At 43.6% G+C, this 26,014-nt stretch overlaps 1 protein-coding gene across 1 annotated transcript in view; it reads left to right on the top strand.

Annotated features, from left to right (window-relative positions):
• Window positions 1-26,014, top strand: part of LOC147722384 (maternal DNA replication licensing factor mcm6-like) — a 564,785-nt gene that overhangs the window by 519,575 nt on the left and 19,196 nt on the right. Inside the window, exon 17 of the mRNA XM_086964912.1 lies at window positions 17,899-18,038. Coding sequence (XP_086821038.1) covers window positions 17,899-18,038 — 140 coding nt within the window. The remainder of the gene's footprint in view (window positions 1-17,898; window positions 18,039-26,014) is intronic.

The raw sequence follows: 26,014 nt of genomic DNA, 5'->3' as shown, positions 1-26,014 counted from the left end.
CAAAAATTAAATGAAAAATCGGCACTAATTGTGGTTAATCTCTCTAGCAGAACATTAACACAAGAAGTACAGAAAGTCCTAGAATTAGGGCCCACCTTCTGCCCAACGACAGGATACGACTACGCAAGCGTCCGCATAGACCTTTTCAAGTTCATACGCAAATTAAAGTTTCAAAAGATTTTCCTGATCACACCAAAAGGGGAAATATATATATATGTATATATATCCCCCCACCCCCCAAAAAAATAAGGCTTTGTGTTAGAACCGCCTCTTCTGGTCAAAGAGACTTTATTATCCTGGGAATAAACTTAAAGTATTAAAAAAGACATTCGTGCTAATAAATGCCTACATACCTCCAGATTTATATTATAATGCTGGTATACAGACGATTTGCTCTTTTATACAGAATCTCCAGGAATCTTTGTCTCCCCCTCATATTTTATTACTAGGAGATTTAAATGGCAAAATATCCAACAGTGCCCTGGATTTATTCAGGAATAAGCTAAAGGAAGAATCCCTCCTGATACCAAAAGCCATATTCCCAGAGAATATTAAAAATAATAAAAGAGGGAAACTAATCCTGGAGAGTTTATCCGAAGTGGATTGTATTATATATAATTAACGGAAGGTTTCCTTCGGATAGCCCTGCTCATTGTACTCACAAATCTAGGAATGGTGGCTCGATCCTTGATTACATGATAGTAGATAGTTCTTTTTTTGGTTCTCTGAAGGATCTGGCCGTACTTATCACTGATTTTAGTGATCATAATGTCTTGTCTGTCAAATTAAAGGTAAAATCATCTCAAATGGATAAATGGAACATCGGGGATGATTTAATGAATTTTAATATTAAAAAAGGGACTTGTTACTGGCACCCAGGGGCTATTAAAAACTTGGTTAATATATTGGAACACACAGTAGAGAACTCACACCTTTGGAAAGGGAATGAACTACTGTGTTTCGCTTCCTTTTTACGTACCCTACAATCCAAAGCTAAAAAACCTCCTCCTAGGAGAATAACTACTAAAATCCCTTCAGACCTTTATTATTTAAATATAAAAATAAATAAATTGGTTAGGGATCAGTACCTCTCCTTTATCCCTGAACGTAGTAAAAGGATAACTCTTTTAAGAAGGAGAAATAGGATAAAGGCCAGATTAAAACGAGAAAAAAGATACTATCTGGGTTAAACTCCGTGAGGCATCCATAAGTGGGCAGGCCAAGACTTTCTGATCTATAATCGGAGAAGGATGTGGGCAAAGATCTAGACCCTTACCGATATCCATTAGTGAGCAATCTTGGGTTGATTTTATTCAGCATCTGTATAGTGGCAATAATGTGACGTTTGACCCAGCGAAGCTACAGGAGAATTCGTTACCTTATGGTCCTCCCTCTGAATTGGAAATTGTTTCCGCAATCAAGGGCCTGCGCACATCAGGTGCAATGGGCCCTGACGAAGTCCCCATTTCTGTTTTAAAATCTCAAAGTGCATTGTGGGGAAACATTTTATACCCAATCTTTAGATTCTGCTTTACCAGTGGCATTGTTCCATATTCCTGGAAAGGGAGTTTATTGGTTCCCCTCTTTAAAAAGGGGGCAAGAGATTTACCTAAAAACTACCGACAAATAGCCCTCCTAGACGCCACTGGTAAGGTTTTTGCGAAATGTTTACTTAATTCCCTAAATGATTGGGTATCTTCTAAAGGTATATTACCACTTGAGCAGACTGGCTTCAGGAAACAACATGGTACCCTGGATAATCTCATGGCTCTCCAGATTCTGGCAGAAAAACACGTCAAAGTCCATGGAGGAAATCTATATGGTGCCTTTATTGACTTCTCCACGGCCTTTGACAAGGTGGATAGATCTTTGCTGTGGAGTAAGTTATTTGATTTAGGGATGCCCTCTAGTTTGTTAAGACTAGGTATTGCCCTACAAACAGATACTTGGTGCAGAGTATTAATGGGAGGAGAGAGAGGACTATCTAGGGTTATTCCCACGATTAATGGACTTAAACAAGGATGCCTGTTGGCTCCTTTGTTGTTCTCTTTATACATAGCAGATCTCCCCCAGGCTTTATTATTATCTAAAAATGGCATTTCCCCAGTTTTAGGGGGAACGCCAATAGTATGCCTAATGTACGCCGATGATATTTTAATTTTGGACCTCACCCCAAAAGGTTTGAATGGTCGACTACATGCCCTGAATACCTATGCTGATTTTTAAAAAATAAATATTTCAATAAGTAAAATAATGTGTTTCCGGGGAAGGAAAAAATCCAATTATGACAATTATCTCTGGTCTGTTGGGGGTGAAAGACTAGAAGGAGTCAAATCCTATCCTTTCCTTGGAAAGGTTGTCACAAGTAATCTAAGTGACATAGCACATATTGAGAATAATAGCAGGAAAGTTCTTGCTCAAGGGAAGAGCCTTGTTTCTCTTTACAAGGCCACAGGTAGAAGGCACTTCTCCATATTGCTCGAGGTATTCCGAGCAAAAATCCCCGCATCCCTTATGTATGGACTAGAAATAGTGGATATGACAAAATGGGAGTTTCTGGATTCCATTGAAGGAAAAATATTACGCATCCTCACCTCAGTAAGCACCGCGAATTCCACGTCTTCTTTGAGACAGGAATTCGGATTGCGTAGTTCCTGGGCCCAAGCAGTTGCGAGTGTGGTGCGTTGGGTATTTAACTTAGGTAATGGAATGCCGGGTACATTGAGGCATCTCATAAAAAATGAACTGTTGGGTACTTTTAATGCTTATTCCCTAATTGTAAGGAATTTTCGACAAGCTGTTGCATTATTACAGTTAGATGAATCAGATCTTTTTTCATTTTCCACGGTCCAATTAAAATAGATATTAAAATCGGCTTCCTGGGAGCTAGGTTATAGAATAGACAGAGGGAAGAGTAAAATGAAGAGAGGAATGCTCCATTCCAGTGGTTTTTGTCTAATGAAAAAACCTCAGCTATACATATCCTGGAATCTCCCCCATGGAGTTCGGCGTTTCATCCTTTTGTTAAGGCAAAACTTACTCCCTTTGAATTGTCTTTTATCTAAATGGTATGGCCGTTCCGACATATGCGACTTTTGTAATACCAATTCCCAGGATGTGTATCATGTCATTTTTGTATGTCCGGCACTTATGGTATTTAGACGCAAATGGTTAAGACCTATGTGTTTGCAAATGGGTATCCTTACAGCCTCTGATTTTATTGAAGCAATGTTTAACCCTCCAAATGAAATGTTTTGTTTTAAATTGTTTCATTATTTTAAATGCTTCCTACCGTTATATTGACAAACTGACATTATACCTTTCTATGATATTTTATTGTTTACTGCTTGTTTAAATTTTTATGTGGACCTCAATTGAGTTCCGATATCATAAATAAAATAAAACTTAAAAAAAAAAGACATGCAAATGCTTTGCAATGTCACATAATACTAAAATGGAAATTATTGTGTAAGTGACTATATCGATTTTCTCAGTGGGTGTATCAGTGCTTGTGTAAGCCCTTTCTGGATGTGTGAGCAGCTCTGAGTGGATGTGTGAATGAGTGTGAGAGATTATGACTGTATGAGTCGGAGTAGGTTTGTGCATGTGTAAATGGGTGTAGGAATGACTGTGGGAGTGTAAATAGGTGTGCCTGGTTATCAGTACCTGTGTGAGTGACTGTATGGGTGTGTTTGTGGGGATGTAAATGTCTTTGTGTGTGTAACTGTGTGTGAATTGGTGTGTGATTGGTTGTGTGACTGGTTGTGTGGGCATTTGAGTGGGTGTGAGTGGCTGTATTGGTAAATGAGTCTGTGTCTGAGTGGCTGCATTGGTGCGTCAGTAGCTGTCTAAGTGACTGTATGGGTGTGTTAGTTGCGATGTAAATTCCTGTGTGGGTATGTAATTGAGTGTGAGTAACAATGTGTGAATGGGTGTAGCAGTGGCAGAGTACTGTGTGTGTGTGTCTGAGTTAGAGTGCATGTATGGGTGTGGTTTTAGGTGTGGGAGTATTTTTATGGGTGTGGAAGTGGGTATCTGAATGACTTTGAATATATGAGAAGTGAGTCTGTATAAATGTGTGGGTGAGTTTGTGAGTGGCTTTTTGGGTCAGTGAATGGGTGTGAGTGCCTGTGTGAATTTGTGTGGGAGTGTGATTAAGCATCTCTATCTGTAAATACCTTTGACTGACTATATGGGAGTGTAATAGGGTGTTTGAGTGGGTGTGTAAATGCCTGTATCAGTAATGTATGGGTGTGTTAGAGCAAATGTACATTTCTGTGTGGGTGTGTAATTGGGTTCATGACTGTTTAACTGGGTGTCTGTGTATGTGTGCGAGTGGCTCTATGGGAGTGTTAGTAGCTCCTTAATTCTGTCAGTAAGTATCTGTGTTTTTTAAATTGTACTCTGGAACATCCTTACACTATAAAGTAATACAATTCTGGAAGAACTAATTTGTAAACTACATGACTCCCAAAAACGAATTTGTCTATATAAAAAATAAAAATATGAATTAATATTGGGATTTATATAATTATAAACTTTTTTTAACAATGCCTAACATCATAATAGCAACATGACTACACATTTCCAAGGTTGTAATGGCAATTTTACAATAAGAATAAAAAACGTTATATTCCCATGTACTGTATAAAGAATCATCCATGAACATTGGGGAAAAAACAACCATTTACACTGTATAAAAAAAAAAGTGTTCAGTGTGTCAGTGCAAATAAGCAACATTGCACTCACTATGTTTTTAAACCGTCATTAATACCAATACTTGCTCTACAATCCTAAGACACATATGATGAAAATGAGAACACCATCATTAGAAATACTAGTACATATATAAGACTCATCAGCATAGGCATATCCTTATAAAGACATCACTCTTTGTTGGCTGAATGATGTCATACATCCTGATAATGCACTCACAATAAGGAGGCTATTCCACTAATACAACTGAAATTCTCCTTAGAACTTTGGTTCCAGAAACAAGTATAGGAATTTGATAACTTCAAAGGCAATCTTTGCTTGAATTTGAGGTTCCTATAATTTCGTTCTGTCCATCCACTTCTCGTCATTACACTATCTAAAAAGCAGATCTAATACTCCTGCATGGAAAATGATAGCAATAAGACTGTTTCACCAGTTGGGGCATATATTGTTCTGTGTAGCTTATCTACCCAATCTGTCAAGTCATACTTTTGCAGTCTGGTAATGTTCAATAAATAAAATTGAACATTACCAGACTCTGAATATATTTCTGTAGCTGATCTGTATGAGCAATCTTCACATTGATGGTTCCATGAATAAGTAAGTCCAAATAAGTCCTCAATAGGTATTTCCTTTTCTAAAACAACCAACATCGTAATTAAAAACTCCTCTGCACCCTCTTTAGTGTTTGGAGTAAACTTTACGATCCCCTCTGTAGATTTACAAGGTCTCATGCGTGACGAGCATTTAGTTCTGTCATCACGCAGATATTGCAAGGAAACACACAGTGCAGAATGGAATGCCTTCTATTTCTGTTCAATTTCATCTACAGTATTAGGTAATGCAAGCAGTATGTTTAGCACAACATTAGCATACGTTGAGACCAGAGAGGTTTGACCAATATTTCCCTCATTTTAATTTTTTTGTTTAACAACTGCTGCCATTTCTTTAATTTCCTTCATTGCAACTGCATCACTACACTACTTTGAAAGATTCCACTTAGGACAGATGGAGCATTTTTCGTAAACTGAATACTGTCCTAAATTAGGCGCATAAAGAATTCTTAGTCAGTTGTATTCTTTTACACAACTTGAATCTGAATTTACTCTGCTGTCATGTCATCAAATACATCAAGATACAAACCAGACAATATTCTAACTGGAGACAAGGCTACATATGACATACATTCCTAAAAATGGTGCATCTACATTTAATCCTTGTGATTTATGAATAGTGACCGCAGATACTAGAGAGACTGTTTCCTTCGAACATATAAATCCTTCGCAAATAAAAAACATGCAGTTTGTCAAATTTGCTTTAATTGTATCACAATTATTCACAAGTTATTGCACCTCATTCCGATTAGGAAAATTAATAAAATCAACAACTTTATTGATCGCACCAATAACCAACCTTCAACATTTAAATATCTGTGCAAATAACTCTTCAGTTTTTGCTTACACTTAAACATTTCTCTAATCCTGTAGTTTGTGAAATTGGTTTCTCTAATGAATTCAGTTTTCCTTGTAACTTTTCATTTAGTAGTACAGTGACACCCTGGTGTTCGATTTTATCTATTGCCTTTAGTTGCACAAATTCTTCTTTCTGCAATTCCAGCAATTCATTGTTGAAAGATGGCCATCCTCCAGAGCAGGCATTAGACACATAATAGATTTACTTTCTTGTATAAAACTGACCATTTGTTCTGCTGCTGTCTTTATAGAGCAGATGACTTTCCAGAGCACGCTCTCCCTATTTCAAAAGAACACCTACTCTAATATCCTTCAGAATTTTTCCATATTCCATATCGGATGCTTATAGCATATTCCTAATTAATCCTTTGTTTTTGAAATTTTGCCAAATAGTCACATTTCTAGTGCTGCCCAAAGAATTCAGAATTTCTTCATGAAGCAGTGTTTTGAAACAGGTTGTCCCTTCACATGTATAAGTTGCATTAGATCTCCAAAAACAATCAAATAGTTTTCTCCAAATAGGACATCATAATCTGTTCTACAAACTTCTTCCATTCTTCTAAAATGCATAAAGGCTAGCGTTAAAGGTTAGACTACACTCACCTCATCGATGATTAAAAGTTTCAACTTAACACTCTTGATGCTTCAGGACAAGCTTCACTAGCTACATTTTGGTATTCCAGTTTGTCATGTTCTAAATATAGCATCAGAAGATAATGTAAAGCAATACCTTGGATCCTGTGCGCAGCTAGTCGAGTAGGTGCTGTAAACACAAATGATAAATTACAGCTTGTATTCTTATGTAGAAAAGCAGTAAGAACCTGTATTAAGAATCTTTTACCTGTACGGGCTTGACCGCTGACACAGAGCAGTATAGGCTTAAATGTTTAACATGCACACTTTATTGTAATGAAGCAATACATGCTCAACTCTAGCTTTCATATAAAAGTGTATCTTTTCATCATGTAGTTTTCCAACCAAATCTGCCAAAGCAATTGTTTCCTTCCTTTCTTGTTTACTCCATTGCAGTCTCCATCCCTTTCAGTGCAATAGCTGCACCATTTTGATTGATTGCCCAAGTGGTTCTTGATTTTGAGGACCTGACCTTTGGCTGTTTCGTGAACTCTCCTTTGCTACCTCAGCAGCAATTGTATCTTCCTATTGAATTTCATCTTTCAACATTTGTAAGTAGTTTGGAAATACTGAGCACTCAATGCTATCCTTTGCAGTATTAATGAGTCTTCATAGCAGTCAAACTCTCCTAGTAATCAGGGGTGCAGCCAAGCAAGATGGCGGAATAAGCAGGTCCTGCTGCAGCTCCAAGTAAGAGCATAATTCTTCTGCATCCTTACACACCTAAGGTATTAGAACCCCATGGATGAGAGGACATGCAACCAGTTACCCGGGATCCCTCCCCGAGTCCTGAAAAACAAGCCCCACCACTGTACATATTGCAGATAGGCTCCTGTAAAGGCCAGGCCGTGGAGCGGGCTTGCGCGAGGTGGTGCTCTTGGGGGACTGCCAGTAACAGGCTGTGGTGGAAGGCGCTGGTGTTACTCCAGCAACACATTCCACAGACCTCGGAGGCGACAGGAGTAGGTCTTAATCTGGTGGCGGGGCCTGCCAATGGCGCTTCTCAAGATGGCAGCTCTGGGTACGGTGAGTCACTGATGCAGCCTGCAATTTGCGGCACCTGAACAGGTCTGGCAGTGCCCCCTGCTCTACCTTACATTACCACTGCAACAGAAGAACACGGAGAGTGGTGAGCAGATCCCTGTGGGCAGGCGGGCTCCGCGGCAAGGAACTGAAGTGCTACTGGGATGAGTGTGGCAACGGAGAAGCACTGTGAGAGGTCAACTGTGCTTGCTCATACTACCCTGAGTCTTGGGAGGTTGCCTGCAGAAGCTGAAAGTATTACATAGCTCAGACACCTCACATGCTTTCAGATGCAGACCACCTGGTAGTGACCTGGAGGAGGAGGTGTGTCCCATGAGGCCTGATCGCTCCATCGGCGCTTAACCTTGGGAGTGCGAATGAGTAGCTTTCCCAGTGGGGGAATCTCTGCAGGCGAGGCGTTTGGCCTATGAAACAATGTGGCTGCGCCCTGCACTCGAAGTGGCAGACCCTTACCTATCCATGGACCTAAATCGCCTGATATTTGATCACTGCAAGTTTGTGGAAAGAGTCAAGCACTGAGAAGGTTGCTACCTCCTGAAAGTATGTTTAAGAACTCCAGGGATGGTGTGAGGAGTGCCCCTCCATGGAACTCTTTCTTGAAGAATGGTTTGCTCATGTGCTTAAACCCAAACGTCTCAATTATTTTTTTTATTGAATGTGCACATAGGGGCTGGTGCCCGTGCCCTGCCCTGGTGCACCACCTAGAGTGGTTATAGCTCACATGTTCAATACAGAGACAGAGATGCAATCCTCCAACATATCTGCACACCAGCCCCTATGCTACGTGAACAAAATCTTACAAATTTTCTCCAACTACACTTGGCGATGCCCAGGATAGCTGGAAGAATTGTCAGTCAAAAGACAGATGCGAGATCACAATATATAATCCAGTTTGTGAGATTGATTTCGTGTTCAGCACAAATGGAAGATATAAGTCTACGAATCACCACTAGAGGCAGTGCACTGGCTGGAATACTTAGGCCTGAGACTGTAGGAACGGACTTCAGAATGGCGAAAACTAAGACTCTTTGAGCTGCATCCCTCTGCCAGGAATCGACCAGCGTTGACCAAGCAACCCAGATCCCCTGCAGAGGTGAGAGGATATTATATCCAGGAATGTGTGGATGGCTCCCTACAGGCTGAGCCTATGACCCTAAAGACAGAATTCCTTCTCCCTGTTCTGTGCCTCATCCAAGAGACCCTGTGCAATGGAACGGAGAAGGGGTGAGCAAAAAAGGGTCGGTGGTCCAGGAAGATTTGTGCTGCAACCCAGGTAACACCTCATGCTGGTGTTGTGACTTGCCCATGGAAGAGACCATTGGGATGCCTACTTTCTTTTGGGGTTCGAAGTACTAATGGATACAGACCTGGTTATGTAACATAATTCTTAGTTGGATCAGTCTGAGGGCTAGGCCAATACTGATTGCTGACCTCCATGTCGGGGCTCATGACTCATGAGCATCCTGTTGTCCTGGAAAGATTATACAATGAGCGCATTTCTAGAACTTTCCATGGGATTGTGGGGGGAATGTTTGGGGTGTGGTTTGCTACCCTTTTGACCGCTAGTTGTTGGGAGGGATATTTAGATTCTTCCAGAGGGAGGAATGAGGTGTGGGGGGCATTCTCTTTTATTCAACCATTTTGTTAATGTTTGTTTTGTTAGGTAGGGGTGCTTCCATGGATGCCTGGCACTGTGAGCTGGGTCTCGGGTCACTCTCAGACAGGGGTAATGGTCTCTTCTCTGAAATATCTATGGCTGGCCCGGGGACTAAGTATAAGCTACTGACCTGAAATGTTCGGGGTCTGAATAGTCATGAAAAGTGAAACTGGGTTCATGCATACCTCCGCAGATATGGAATAGGTGTGGCATTACTCCAGTACACATCGGTGGGGGGTGGGACTGCATTAAATATTTAAAATATAGCATGGACTTGACCTCTACTTTTTTTTCACTCAGGCCATACCCGGGGGTCATTGACATGGGTGGCCCTTGTCGTCCCACGGAAACACGTGTGTGCGCATAGGTGGGGGGTATGTTATTCTGGAGGGTACAGTTGATGACCACGTACACACTGTCATCAATATCTATGCTCCCAACATTGACAATGGCACATTTATTGGCACTGTACTGACAGCCGCCCAGACAGCAGAATTGTGTTCTCGATGGCCTATTGGACATATCCTCTCCCTTACAAGATACCAAGCACTGCATGACCTCCGAGCTAGTGCAGTAGATCTTAGACCTTATTGACATCTGGTTAATGCCCTACCCCCGGGCGAATTCTTGCTACACCCGGGCAGCAGGTACGTACAGCTGCCTGTACTACATTTTCATACATGCAACTGCTGCACACAGAATAGTGGACACACACTATTTGGCCAGGTACATATCTGACCACTCACCATTGCTAATCAAATATTTTAAACAGCAGCTGCAGAAGTTACCATTATGGAATCTTAACTTGGATGCGCTGAAAGTTCTGGCCTTTAGGGGAATCCTGTTAGAGGCCCTAACACAATTGTTTCAACATAACTGGGATAGTGCAGGCAGCAGTGTGACAGAGTGGAACGCCAAGAAGGTGGTGCTCCAGGGGTATGTATGGTCAGTTTGAAGGGGGTCTAACACGACAGGAGACAGTCCTTGAGGCACTGGAGAGAGCCCTGCCTGCCAACCCAGTGGTCCTGAGTGATTCGATAGGCAGTGACCATGTGTGCGAACTATTGAACCAACTGGAAAAGTGCATTCGACATACCGGGCTGAGGCATTGGTATATAGAGTAATAGGGCTAGATACTTCTGGTTAAGACTGATTAGATCCAAGACCACAGTGTAGCCTCTTTTGACCGACAGGGAGGCATTGTGTATAATCAGCCGGTGATCAATGATGTTTTGCGGCTCATCTGTGGCAGGTGTATGCAGTGTTGCCATGTGGCGCGGAGAGCCATTCACTACCTGCATATCTAGCGGGCCTGCTGGTAGCGCTGCTCTCCTTGGAGGACTGTGAGCTACTAGACTCCATCAGACAGGAATTATTTGGAATGGTGGCGGCATTGAAAACTGCTAAGCAGCCGAGAGGTGATAGACTTCTGCATAATTTTAAAAACTCTTTCCAGAGACATTGGTTAGCAGACTGTTGCCGGTATATGCTGAGGCACTGGAAAGGGGGTTGCTCCCAGACTCCATGAGAGAGGCCCTAGTAGTAGTAATACTGATGCTGTGCAAAGACTCCTTGGAGGTAGGCTCCTACCGACTGCTCTTCGTGTTAAATATGGATCAGAAAATCCTCAGTAATTTATTAGTGATGAGACTGCTCTTCACGCGCCAGTGCTAGATAACACGCATTTGCCTTGCACTTATGAGCAAGCCTTCGACTCTGTGTGCTGGGACTGTCTGACAGGTTTTAAACCGGATGGGACTGGAGCACAGCTATTTCAACTGGGTTAAATTGCTCTATGTGATCCTGAAAACTGAGAGTGAGGACCAGGCAGCATGTCTATGCCAAGAGTGTATTGCAGAGGGGCTCACATCAGGGGTACCCACTGTCCCCATTGATGTTTGCTATTATGATGGGGTCTCTAGTGTGTTGGCTCAGGCAGATCCTCCCTAGGTGGGGCTGTTGGACCTGTCAGCCTTAGGCTGGTCTCCCCCTACAGATTTTCCCTTTCTACCTCCCGTATATTTTTGTTGGACTTAGGACTTTGGGCACCTTACCACTGCTAAACAATGCTAAGGTGCAGGTGCTCCCCCCAAAAAAACATGGTGACACAGGCATACCTGCCCCAGGTCCCAGCTACTGCAGTGAGGCCTACCCCCCATAAACTAACTTTTGGAGCCCCCCCTTATGGGATACCTTCTGACTGGGACCTAATCGGTATATCATGTATGGTAGAGTTGGAATCATGGAGGGGAACCCTTTCTAGTGATATTTGGGGTTTGGTCACTACTACTTTAGAAATCCCACTTTTAGGAAATGGACATTTACCTGCCTGCAATTAGTTTGTGCCATGCCGACTTTCCCTTCGGCATGCTGATCGCCTTCCTGGGCTGTGAGGAAGGAGTGGTGATTCACACCTTTACACATGAATAGGCTGGGCCAGGCTGCCCCACAATAGGCTTAACGAATCTGCCTTTGTCACTGTAGACACCCTGGAGCTAGGTCAGGGAAGAGTGGGAACACCCCAGAAACCCCTAGACTCAGAAGCTTCTACCCCCTTCTAGTGACTGGACGCCAGGGTATAAAAGGAAGGGCTCTGGCCACACATTTTTGTTACACTACTGGACCAGAAAGAATCTCTGCCGGAGTGCAGACTGCTGCGCTAGGATTGCTACACTGTTGAGGCTGACTGCTCCCAGGAATTGCTTCCCCAATCCTGCTAAACTTCCCTGCTGCCTGCTAATCTTGCCGTGCCAAGAGACTAAAGCAACATCTCCAGAGTGTCTCCAGAATCTGCTGCTGACCGATCCGCTGCCTAGTGGGGATTCCTAAAGGCACAACGTTTTATTCCCCTCTTAAACTGCCTCTACAGCGCTGGGTGTGTGAAGCTATTTTTACAACCCCTGAAATCACTGACTCTGCCCGGAACCCTTAATGCACTGTAAAGCCCTCAGGACTAGAAGCGCCATGACCCAGAAATCAGCGCTGCCGCCCAGGCTCCTGAACGGGTTTTAAACTGTAAGCGCTGCGGAAGTAGCGCTGTGGCCATAAATCACCGCTGCAAGCCCGGGCATCTGACCACATTGTAATCTGAAGCGCTGGGAGCCAGGAATCACTGCTGCTGGCCCGGGAGTCTCAGGAGCAACGTGTAGGTTTCCCCATTGTTGTCAGAGGGGAGCTGTGCTAGGATTGGTGCTGCACTAAGGCCGGAGTAACAAGAGGCGCCCGGCCTGTCTACTTGACCAGCTGCTTCCAGTGTCAAGAAGAGGAGTTGCTCCCAGCTCAAGATGAGCCTTTCTGTCCCCCGTGCATTGCCCTCAGAGAAGAAGTCAAGAGATTTGGATACTGGAGGAGCCTCGCACCGGCACCCATTCAGATCCCCAAGGTAATACACAGCGTGGTGTGCTGAGCCGCTGCGGGCGGGTGTGCGGGCCTAAGGGAGCTTTTTGAGTCCATTACCTTTTGAGGAATACATACAAGGGCTGGAATGCCCTGCGGTCAGGCACACGAGAGAACCTGGAGCGTATTTTATAGCAAACTCCGATCACTAAGGCAGCGCTTCTGCTGACAGCGCATTCGAAAGGGGGAGGGAGCCCAGGAATCTCATCAGTCTACCGCGAAATAAAGAGTCTTGCACTCTAGAGACCGGTGTTGTGAACCATTTTAGGACACTATTGAAAATTTCCCGATTCATGCCCTTATATAGGTATAAATCACTATGCCCTTATATAGGCATAAGAATAATACCCATATTAAGTCATAGCTCATGCAGTCCAAATTCGTCAGGGCTACTTCCACTAGTTCTGAAAACCTACAACAATTTCTTGGAAAACTCTGCTATAGCAGCTAGGGACTTTTCCCCTTGCCCAAGAACTGACTTTTCCAATAACTCATGGAGTTTTCAAAGAACTGAGTCTTTAATGACGTTATGTCCACCTTTACGTCAAACTCTGCAACTTCAAGGTATAAATAGGCCCACACTTGCCTTAGCAATGAGACAGTGGTTTGGAGCAGTTAGACTATCTACTTGCCCGACGCATCCTGCTGCAGCAAGTGCCGAAGGAAGCCGACCCTCCAACAAACGCACTGAGAGACGCTGTCTTTTCTCCTGCCGAGAAATCCAGCTCCAGTGTTTCCAAGCTACCTTTGCGGGTTGCTGGGAAATAGATTCCTGAGCCTGACCTTCATTCCAAACTAAGGTACGGAGCTGATTAGACCCTAATAGAAATCGTGGACAGATTCTTGGCAAAAGAATACTACATTTATGCTACATCTCACTTACTACTTCCCTCTTACTAAGCTTAGGTACATCGGGGTAAGCGTATTTTAGAAGCACCACTTGAGTACTTTTAGCCTCTGTTATTTATGTATGCATTTATCTATGGTTTAGGAACCATACAATGCTTTTACAGTATTATTTTATCCTACTCTTCTTACTGTATGCATTATACTTTGTAACCAGTACTACAATTGTAGCCGTTAATTTCTTATGCTTGAGAAAGAAGATTGTTCAATAAAACCTTTTTATTGAAAATGCCCATCTACCTATTTCTCTGCACCTCTGGTGAAACAAAGCATGCACGATTGACTGAGTGAAATATCTATTTATTGTTTCCACGACTCTGGAGATCAGTTTATTCTTGTGGAAACAAAGTTGTCATGTTTATGCGGTTGTCAGAAACTAATCCCGTCTTTTGAATTCGAGAAAGTTTCTAGTGACCTCTGAGCTAGCTGGCACTCACAATTAAGTCTAATATATTTGATAGACCTAGTAGACCTCAACCCTACATCTAAACTACGGGATATATTATTCCAATGCGCAGTGCCTATTGGGAATATAGGAACTACACTACACCGGCACCCCTATTTAAGGACCGCCTTATTTTGAACCAGCCACTCTTTTTTCACGGGACTCTCCCCACACTATGGACAGGGGCATTTCCCCCATACTGGGGACTGAACTGTTAATGAACATTGTTCCAAGAGACTTCCAGAAACCTGCAAGTTTATTCTTTATTCCCCTTTCTCTTTTATAAAGGACACTTGGAAAGTAGTACACAGGAAAGCTCTTAGCATATATGAACATCCCATGTGTCTTACCTGAAATTTAGATAAAGATGCTTTTATGTTTATAAAAACAGGTGTGGTGTCATTTTTGGGTGCAATTTCACTGTGTTGGTGTGAGTGCGTGTTACACAAATACTTTACAAATTGCCTCCTGGGTTTAGCCTGCGTGCTCTGCGCCAAGCTAGGAGTGGGTGGTCCTGGGTGCTTTTGGACCTACCCTGCAGGAACTGGTGGTCCCTACTTAGACTAGGGTAACCTACCCCTGCCAACTAGAGACCCAGTTTCCAACAAAGGTATGTAGGTTGGCTGTACGGTGCATGAAATATCACTGTGTAGGCAATGCCTTGATCTAAACGCACTAGCCAGATGCATCTGACCCCATGCTGCCTACTGCTAGATGAGAATTTTAGGAATTCTCAGGTGTCCGGGTTAACCGTGCCAAGTCTGCCCTATTCCCGCTGGGTCAGTTGATGGGCCTGCCCATAGATCAACTCACAGAATCGTGATTGCAATGAAAGGTGGACATTGTTAAATACCTTGACATTCATATTACACAGGGAGAGCATCTGACTTATGAATTAAATCTGTATCGAGGGATCTGTAATTTGCGCCCCTCAATCTCATTCTGTAGCAAATTAAAATTAACTCTGATGGGAATGACGGAGCTAAATAAAATGGTTGTACTACCTAGGTGTTTGTATGTTCTGCAAGGCGCTATGTATGAGAATTCTCAGAGGGTTTTTAAGGAACTAGACTTGCTATTGAGGTAACTCCTCTGGGCCGGCAAGAGATGTAGAATTGGTCTCAATACCCTTTAGTGAGAATCTTATATGAGGAGGGATGAAGGTTCCACATTTGGAATTATTCTACTTGGCGGTGCACCTGCAGCGCGCACTCCATTGGATGGATGTGTATCCCAATTGGGAAAGGCCACTACTAGAATGCATGCACAATGGGCACTAGATCGGAGTACCTATGATGAGGGGATGGGGTGTACCAGATGATTTCATGCATCGGATCCATTTGATGGACAGTCTCTGGGAAGGAGCGGTTCAATAAGTGATGAGGCGGGCACCATATGCCCCGGACTTGGTTGTATGGATACTGTGCCCCTTTAAGTTAATAGGACGGCGGTTGTATAATGTTTGACCACTACCCATAGGGACACTTCATCACTATGCAAGAAGCGATTGAAACGTTTAAGGGTGGTGGACCGTTCCTCCAGCATGCCAAATTGTGGCCATAAATGCAAAAAGAACAGATGGACGGATTGCTTAACAAATTAAACATTCACCCCCAGTCAGAGGTCTGGGTTACATCCATCATTTCTTTGCTCGCCACTCAATTCCAGTTTGTACCCAGCCCTATGCAAATCAGTCTTGATCCAGCTCCCCATGGGAACAGACCAGTCCAAACTCTTCCCTGGACCAGATCTAGCATCCTGGGACTGGTTTGGGGGTATTACCCCTCATCCGGCAGGCTATCTTGAATCCAGTGGCATAGAGAGCACAGGACCCACGTTTGGGCATTCCCATCCCACCTAAGATGACAACTGCAGAAAGAAAAGATGGACATAATGCTTAACAAATCAAACGTCCAGCCTCAGTCACAGATCTGTGTTACATCCATTGGTTTTTTTGCATGCTATTCCAGTTTGTACCCAGCCATATGCAAATCAGTCTTGACCCTGCTTCCCATGGGAGCACTCCAGCCATAACTGTCAGGCAAGGTCCTCCCTGGAGAAGAAACGGGAAACTAGGACTGGTTTCAGAGTTTCACTTCATAAGCCAGGCTAGAATGAATTCCGTGCTCACTTTGCCACTAGATTCAAGGTAGCTTGGCTGATGAGGTTGCTATATTTGAGCTTGAATCCCTTGGGCATCTTAGTTTCTTGCCTGTCCCCAACCAGTAGCCTTGCTGTCCAGGATTAATTTATTTTGCTTGCCCTGACTGCACCGTCATGCCTCCTAAATATTACAAACCTCTTGAGGAGCTGTGGAGGAGCACGGAGACTTTACTAGGTCTGCTCTTCTGGTTGTTGTTGCTAATGTTGTGAATTTTGCATGGCTGTGGGTGTTAGCACATGCTTTGGGGGGTGGGCACACCCTAGCTGCAAGCCCCATCTGCTTTCGCAGCCCTAGTGGCTCAACTAGAACTGCGAAACCTAGTACACAGTAACCGCTATATAAGGAGGCTAACCTGTTTGAGGTCAGATAGGAAGTTGCAGTTAGGTTGGTCCAATGTTGGCTAAAGGACGGTCGCAGTTTGCTGCAGTTTCTCTTATTGTGGATTCTCTTTTCATTTGGTGCACATTTGTTCTTTCTTCCTCTGACACCCCCCATTAACTGCTTGAGAGGAGGAGGGAGCCAGCATCACAACTCTCAAGGGGGTTGGTGGGGGAGTGGTAGGGGGCAAAAGAAGCCATGGTGAGCTAAAGCATATCGCAAATCTGGAGGGGGGGGGACTGAGTCTCACTGCTTGAGTCTCACTGTTGCCCAGCTAGCCTTCTCCTGGGCCTACACTGTTACCTGCAGCCTGCCTTACCCTACGTACTTGGGTGTGGCTGCCCGGTCCTCAGTGGCAACCTTGTAGGTAGCAGTCACAGTGGGTTGCAGGCTGTAGAAAGCTGAGGGGGTGAGGCCACTCCCCCTTGGTGATTGGGGTGCTTCACTCTTGCTCTCCAGCTGCAGCAGCTGCTGTGGGGGTTGCTCCACCTCCTACAGCTCCCTCGACAAGGACTGCATAGACTCTGCATAGCCCATGTTATTGTATTATGCTCAGTGTACGTTAAATACCAACTGCTACAACGTTTCCATCCTAATGGAACATATGCCTGTTAGGTTCCAGTGACAAACAACGATTTACCACTAGGTCCCCATAACAAGTGGGCCTGAAAATAGCCATGGAATTGGTAACTCCTGCAGTGGAGAAAATTTAGGCCACTGCATTTTGGGCCCCCAGAGACATGAGGAATAAGATTGGCAGTGCGTAAATCTGGCTCCAGTTCCCTCGGTAATAACGCCTTTTCATCCTTATTTTTACACCGAGATTTCAGCTGCTTTCAGCAACTGAAATCTCCAGGAAAAGCACTGATATAATTCCAATTAAACCATTGACTCTGGACTGAATAGGCGGCGATTAATCAAGGGCTAATGTGGTAAAAAAAGCACTGATCCAGCCCTTAACTATTTTAAGACATCAGCCCAAACGTGTGGCAGAGACCGTGCTGTACAGTATCTTTTGTAGTGCTAACTTTGTGACAGAGCCCTCCGTGTTTAATGTGGAATTGAATTATCACTTGGCTTTTTCCAGTGGAAGACGAGATCTATCTAAGGAAAAGTGACCTTGTAAATTGGTATCTAAAAGAAATGGAAAGTGAAATAGAAACTGAAGTGGAACTGATATTGAAGAAAAGTCTGATTGAGAAAGTCATACACAGGCTTGTACATTATGTAAGTATAAAACAATGTTAATGAAAGATTTATTTTACATGTTTATCAAAATATTTGAGTATACAGTGCCCCAGGTGATCTCCATGTTCTTCGAGGATGCGTGATTGCTGAATTGAAAACAGGCTATTCATATGACGTATGTATTGTTTGTTCAGGATACATGAGCAATGTTACTATTCGATTATACTTATACACATTGAAAAATGTTTTGTATGATATATGCATACTGCGGTATGCACTGAGAGGCTTATGTATAATTCGCGCACAATGTACATACATATGAGCAAGCAGGCATACAATACCTTGTGCTACAAGAGGGCATATGTTTGTGTGTGTGTGTGGGTCGAGAGAATATATATTATGTCACTGTTCCTTATACCATGTATAAAGTAGTTGCTTGGGTGGCAATAGCTTCAACTATTTGATTTCTATAGCAAGACTATTTATTTTAAGAATTTGAAACAATGTATACTAAACTAAATAGAAAACCATTTTACTACAGACAAACCATGTAGTCTAGTGTTTTTCTGTTCAATAACATGTCTATGTTTGAAACATGTTTAATGCCAATTACATTAAAATACAAATTGTAATATAAGACAAATACATAACATGTGCAATCCGTTGCAATATTGCCATCTCGTGTGATCTGTTGGCATTCGGCCTCATTGTTCTTGATAGGAAAATAGGAACATGTTGCAGTGTTTATCATTGTCTGCCCTCTATTTTGCGCATTTGGCGATACCGAGTATGCAAGTGTGGTTTATTGCCATTTAAAAGGCGATTAGTGGCTTGCTAATAACTTTGACACCATTCCATGAATCTGAAAGAAATTTGAACATCTTCATTTATTAAGCTGACTTCATGAATTTCTCCGTTGTTTTCGAGTTCAGCTACCACATGAATTTGTTTTGCATTAAAGCAAAAGCCACTGAATGGTTTGGCATGAAAGTAGAACCTAAAAAGTGAGCTCAATGTTTGTGGTACGTTCAGCATTTTTCGGAAAAACCGCTTTGCAAAAAAAGTCAGGCAGGATTTAAAAGGCTAATTAGGACCATGAAACCGAAGTTCCGTCATTCAAATATGAAGATGTAGATGTGATTGCTTAAGAGCTTGTTTTTACTTTTCCATTATCTTAAATTGGCGAGTTTATCAAAACCTGTAACTTCGGCACACTTATTTTAAAGTAATGAAGAAGTATGATTAACATTGCCAAAGTGCAGTGAGAGCAGTCGCTAGAGGCACTAAACATGCATTCAATCATGTTGAATCTGTAAAAAATGTGGTTAAGTTGTAGTTTCTGTTCAAAGGGCACTTTTGATTTCCTTATAACTTTGGCCTCGTTTGTCAAATCTTATCAAAATTTGGCAGACATCTAGCAAATGTAGTTCCTCTCCTTCCATACCGAGTTTTGTCGGTCCATCAAAGGAGTCGACGATAACTGGGTGGAATTTTTACATTTGCAGATAATTATGCTGCGTCTCGAACAAAGTGCATTACATTTCGCAATCTATTAGCATTTTAGACCCACAATTTGGCTTATAAATTGCATGCGGACCATTGGGAACACCAAGTTAAATAAAGGGTCAAACAATCTGATTACTACTACCCATTGTAGTGCGTGATACACATGGAAGGTAATGATACACATGAAAGGTAATGTTACACAACTGGGCTTAATGTGCTAATGGTCTGACAAATTGCATGCAGATTCAAAAACAGAATGTCCTGCACCCAAACACCAACAGTCCCTGTATCCAGAGCTTGCTGTATGGCTGAAGGAAAAATGTACCTGTTTTTATGGGATGGGGCCGAGTCTAGCTGTAGGTCAGGCACTTCCCTCGGAATCAAAACTTTGTTTAGAGGCACAGTTGAGGCTGGTGTGGTACTATGGCCTTGCCACATAAGGCCTCTTTTAGGTCGAGCCTAGCACAGCGCGCAGTTGCTGCTCTAGGAAAACGACTTATTGGAATTGCTCTGGACTTTTCACATGCTTGTGGTTGTGAAAATGCAAAAACAGGTGATGGACCGAATGTGGATCAATGTCACACACTCACCCCAGTCCAAAGATCTGGGCCCAAATCCATCGTGTTTTTTTGCACTCCACACCACCCTGGGTTAGACAATGGCGATATGCAAATCAGCTCTGACCCTGTGCCCCATGGGAACAGTCCAGTCCGAACTACAAAAGCCATGTCCTTCCCAGAACGGAATCAAGCATCCGAGGACCGGACCGGTTTCGAGGTAACACCTCATCAGCCCGGCTAGCTTGACTCCAGTGGTGTGGAGTGCCTGGGACCCACGTCTGGGCATCCCCAGCGCACCTAGGGCGGAATATGCAAAAACAACAGGTGATGGACCGAATGTGGATCAATGTCACACACTCACCCCAGTCCAAAGATCTGGGCCCAAATCCATCGTTTTTTTGCACTCCACACCACCCTGGGTTAGACAATGGCGATATGCAAATCAGCTCTGACCCTGTGCCCCATGGGAACAGTCCAGTCCGAACTACAAAAGCCATGTCCTTCCCAGAACGGAATCAAGCATCCGAGGACCGGACCGGTTTCGAGGTAACACCTCTCATCAGCCCGGCTAGCTTGACTCCAGTGGTGTGGAGTGCCTGGGACCGACGTCTGGGCATCCCCAGAGCACCTAGGGCGGAATATGCAAAAACAGGTGATGGACCGAATGTGGATCAATGTCACACACTCACCCCAGTCCAAAGATCTGGGCCCAAATCCATCGTTTTTTTGCACTCCACACCACCCTGGATTAGACAATGGCGATATGCAAATCAGCTCTGACCCTGTGCCCCATGGGAACAGTCCAGTCCGAACTACAAAAGCCATGTCCTTCCCAGAACGGAATCAAGCATCCGAGGACCGGACCGGTTTCGAGGTAACACCTCATCAGCCCGGCTAGCTTGACTCCAGTGGTGTGGAGTGCCTGGGACCCACGTCTGGGCATCCCCAGCGCACCTAGGGCGGAATATGCAAAAACAGGTGATGGACCGAATGTGGATCAATGTCACACACTCACCCCAGTCCAAAGATCTGGGCCCAAATCCATCGTTTTTTTGCACTCCACACCACCCTGGGTTAGACAATGGCTTGCAGTTACGAGCAGCGGCACACAGTGTGCCATCTGTTTTGTGTCAGATTTCACACGAAGCAGCAGCTGCTTTCCCTTTTGTTGCCACTTGGCCGCACACTCACCACTCGCAGGACTCTGCAGCTGATTTCACTTTTTCTGGAAAACACGATAACATCTCTTCACGGGAAACAGACAGCCACATTGTAATACTTGCACAAATGCATTTTCCATCTCAAGAGAAACAACAAACGAATATTCTTTTAAAATTTGCGTTTTATAGTTAAAATATTACTCCAAAAAAAATCTAACCACTTGCGTATGATTGCTTAAAGTTCATCGGTGCATTCCATTACATTTATATCTTTTTGGTCCTTTGTTTTCTTGTTCTGGTAAACTTACTAAATGTATACATTTACTAACTATTACACAACGTAAAAAAATCGAATTCAGTGTTCATACAATGCTGGCAACACACATTTACTTTTCGTTTGCCATTTTCTCCCAAGACAGCAGCCTGTCTCGACTCCCTAAGGAGATGTCCAGATCGTATCCTATGCAGACGACACCCAGCTCCTCTTCTCTTGTAAGAGAGGAGGAGACTTTGATGGGGAGAGTATCCGGGATTGCCTTGGGGCTGTTTTCAAATGGTTCCAACTGAACAGCCTCAAGTGCAATTCCGATAAGTCCGAGGTACTCTTCTTTGGGTGCGCTACGGAGCCAGACTGGCAGGCTTGGTGGCCCATTAACATGTTCCCTCTGTCTTGCTCATCCCAAACTGCTAAGAACTTAGGGGTCAAGATGGACAAGGGTCTGACGTTGAAATCCCAGATCCTTGGTGTGACGGGCACTTGCTTCGGCCTCCTTAAGATGCTGCGGAAGTTTTTACCTCTTTTGTCTGAGGAGCATAGGAAGCGGACTGTGCAGGCTCTGATCGGCTCTAGGTTAGAATATTCGAACGTTCTTTACCTGGGCCTGCCAGAGTACCTGCTACAGCGGCTCCAAGTCGTGAAGAACGCTGCCGCGAGGGCCATTTTCGGTCTGAAGAGACGAGCCAGTGCTGCGGGCCTGCTGCAGACGTTGCACTGGCTTCCCATCCGCAAACTGATTGCTTTTAAGGCATTAACTTTGGCCTATAAAGCCCTCCATGCGGTGGGAGCGAAGTAACTCCAAAAGAGACTTGCCTTTTATCATCCGGCTCGTTCTCTGAGGTCAGAATCTCTGTTCCTGGCGGCTGTCCCGCGAGTGAAGAGAGCCCGCATGGGAGGCCGCTCCTTTGGACTGCTGGCGCCACCGTTGTGGAACTTATTGCCGCTCACACTCCGGGGAGCCACCAGCCTACTTGCATTTAGGAAAGGCCTCAAAACCTGGTTGTTTACCCAGTAGGCCGTCCCGCTGTTCTTTCTTTCTGTATCCCTCCCTCTTTTTTTACTGTGTTATGTTATTGTGCTGTAGTTCTCCTTATTTAAAGCGCCGGGACACTCTTTTTGAGTAGCCGTGCGCTATACAAAAATAAATATAACATAACATGTCGCCAATTCATCTGCAGTGCCAAAGAGACCGCTATCTAGAAGAATCGGTATAGTTCTGCGCCTGCACAGGCGCTGAATCGGAACATTTTGGCACCTCTGGTATTTTCACCCTACGGACACATCTCTTTCCATTGCAGGATCCTGGCTGTGTGGTTTAAACAGCAGGACCTAGGGATCTCTGGCTCTGTGCACCCCACCTGCTCTAAGGATTGAGGAGCAGTCTCCAGATGTTAAGGAAACAGTAGAAACCCCCTGCTGGCGAAGCACTCTGCTACAGCCCAAGTGTGTGGAAAACCTGGGACAGTATACTCCCATCAGTGCCGTCTTACCACATTGTCCCTAGGAACAGTCCATCTACCACACATGCAGGGCTGTGTCCTACTCTGCTTAGGTTGCGAACAGTCTATTCTTCCGCTTTTGTCTCTAGGCAGTTCCCATAAATGTGTTTAAAAGTCCTCTCTCAGTGCTCCTGTCTCTAGGAACGTCCTCTGTGCAGCGGTGTCTTTAGAAGGACCCTATTAATGCATGCATAGGGAAGCTGTCGGTCACCGTATCCAGAACAGTCTCCCTCCCTTCTTTCTAGAGCAATATCAATCTAGCACTGATGTGTCAAAGAACAAAAAGATTAACCACCCCATTTCTAGGAGAAGTCCCTCTTTACCCAATTCCGAGAAGCCAGTTCTATTTGTCCAGTCGCAAGCAATCTCTCCCTTTCCAGTCTTTAGAAGCACTGTATTTACTCCTATTTCTGAAAGTGTCCCACCCACATCCCATGTCTAGCTCCATGCCCTAAGTGGAAGCTGCCTCTGCTAAAATTGTGTGTGACCGATTAAGCAACAGATGTGATAAAACACTTAAAAGGTCCCAAAGGCGAGACCGGTTGGCTATGACAGTGCTTGTTTTTTCTTGATATTCATTGCATAAGGCACAAAGCAGCTGGTTCAGGGCCACATAGGCTGGTGCAGGGCTTGCTCTTAGGCCAGATCCCGCACTCAGAGTCCACATGAACATAGCTGCTAATTTTGCACAGCGGGCCTCGTGGTGTCAGCAATCCAGGGAATTCCCCTTAGCTGCAGGATGTGTGTTCAAGTGCAGATATTGTAAGTTAAGCTCATACCCAATCTTGCACAGTTTCAAATTCTGATCAAGTCGATATAACTATAAACCCTCCTTGTTCCTCTATCCTTTTATGCTGCTTTGAGGTCACCCCGGGTGTACATTTTACTCCCTCCCTTTGTATATGCTTTTCTGTGCAACTTTAAGCGTAATTTCACACTACCATAAAACATACCATGGCTTAGCTGGTGAAATATATCTGACCAGATCATATACATTTAATTTAATCCCATTCTGAATGAGAAAGGGACTTTGAGCGCTGCCTCTTTTTGGTACATAAAATTTGAATCTCTATTGTAGTGTAATACCTTTCACCTTTTTCCTACATCTTGCCCAGACAGCATACATTTGTATGTTGTAGATTGTATGCCAAGAGTACTTCATTCAATCACACTCTGAGGTTTAACTTTCCATCCTAAATTCAGTGCCAACTATGGTATTATTAGTTAACTATCTCCTTGCCACACAGTCTTCATTTGTGCCCATTGTCTTGTGTGAATGTAATATTCTTCATCTACCCCCAAAACTTTCAAACCTTGCACTTGGAGAACTAAAATCTATTGCCAGGAAGCCAAGCTTGGGAAAAGAGGAGGGACTTAAGAGCTTTTCTAAAGCCCTCAAAATTATGCATTTGGTGCAATTTGGCCAAGAGTATGTACCACATACACCGTTCACCCCCCAGTATTAATTTTGTATACCGGGGCTCAGAGAAGCAGTCCAAAGCGATCACTAAGGAATATAACTGGTCGGCAGAATATGCCAGAATTCTTGGAGGGATTCATAAAATGCTTTGACACAAACATGCAACTTATTAAATCCGGTTAGAAATAAGTTGCCAGAGCAAAGTCTGCCAAGCCTTTAACACACTATCAGACTTTCTAAATTGGAAAGAAGTCACATTGCCATAATCTGAACCTGCTGTGATTTTTAGTTCGGAGACAAAGATAACTTGCATGGTGTAAATTTACCAAATATCACAGCTAAAGGTGCACTACATACAAACTCAAAATTCTGTAAAATTGCTACAGTAAAAAAGAATAGTAAAAATCAATTTCACAGGTAAAATGATCTTATTTTATTAATGCTTCTTGTAAATGCTCATAGCACCAGCCAGTGTTTCGTGCAGCATAACATGGACATCTTCAGGGCAAATATCAAATAAGGTATGTAAGTAACATCTAGTCTTGTTGTCAAGAGCCTAGAAAGACTGTTAAAATTATGACATTAACTTCCAAGAAACCGCAACCAAAACGGGTAATGGGCAGACTCGGCGAAGAAAACTTTCCACCCACTTGTACTTTTCAGTGGCAATTGGAGCAAGAAAAACAAATCTGTGAAGCCGGCAGGGCATATCCCCCCTATGCAATGGAACTTCAATTGGTGTGACGTCAACCTGACTTAAGAATTTCTCATGAGGACCATTATGTGGTCCAAAAGGATAAAAGGCATGGTATAGTCCAATTTGGAGAGATGAGCTGCATTAACCACACTTGCTCTTTAGTGTGTTGTGGTGGAAGGAAAAACTTCCTTCATGTTCGTCAATTGTAAATACCTGACTGAGAGATAAGTAATAATCTGGATTGAGGCCTTTATCCAGCAGGCTTCTTCGTTTTTCACACTGGAACAGGTGTTTCCTTCATGCAAAGGGGCCAGAAGCGGAGTTATGACCCAACATTAGAACTTCTTTTTTATAGACATTAAATCTCAGAATTTACTGTTCTAGTTCAAAATCTCCTTGTAGAGAAGCAATCCCAGAAGATGTGCATGAACAAACTGTGATAAACCTTGATTGTACCACTATTAGTAGGTAAACCTTAATCCTACTCCATAGTGATTCTTGTTGGCAATTTGACTTGGACAATGTCTGCTCTTCAGTGCTAGTGCAGTTGTTTCTGACTTTTTTGTCCTAAGGAAGATCCTTTTGTGTACTATTAGTGGTTTCAAATGTTAATGAACCTGCTTTCTGAATTATATCCCTTGTATCTGGTCAGACCATCACCTGATATATTGCGATGTCCCTATTGGCGCAAAACCCCCACAGCCCCCACCAAAAATTAAAGACTAGTCAATGGAAAAATGTTGATGCACAAACATTGACTCTGTCGCTCAGGGAATTCACTCGACCCATGGCGCCAGTCGCCGACATAGACCAAGAGTGTAGAGATCTAATGGGTGATCTAACAAGGGCAATTGATCAGATTGCACCAGTGAAATCCCAGAAAATGAACAGCGGTG

This window comes from Lissotriton vulgaris, chromosome 4_1, assembly GCF_964263255.1.
Source record: "Lissotriton vulgaris chromosome 4_1, aLisVul1.2, whole genome shotgun sequence".
Lineage (NCBI taxonomy): Eukaryota > Metazoa > Chordata > Amphibia > Caudata > Salamandridae > Lissotriton > Lissotriton vulgaris.
This window is presented reverse-complemented; position numbering and strand designations above follow the sequence as displayed.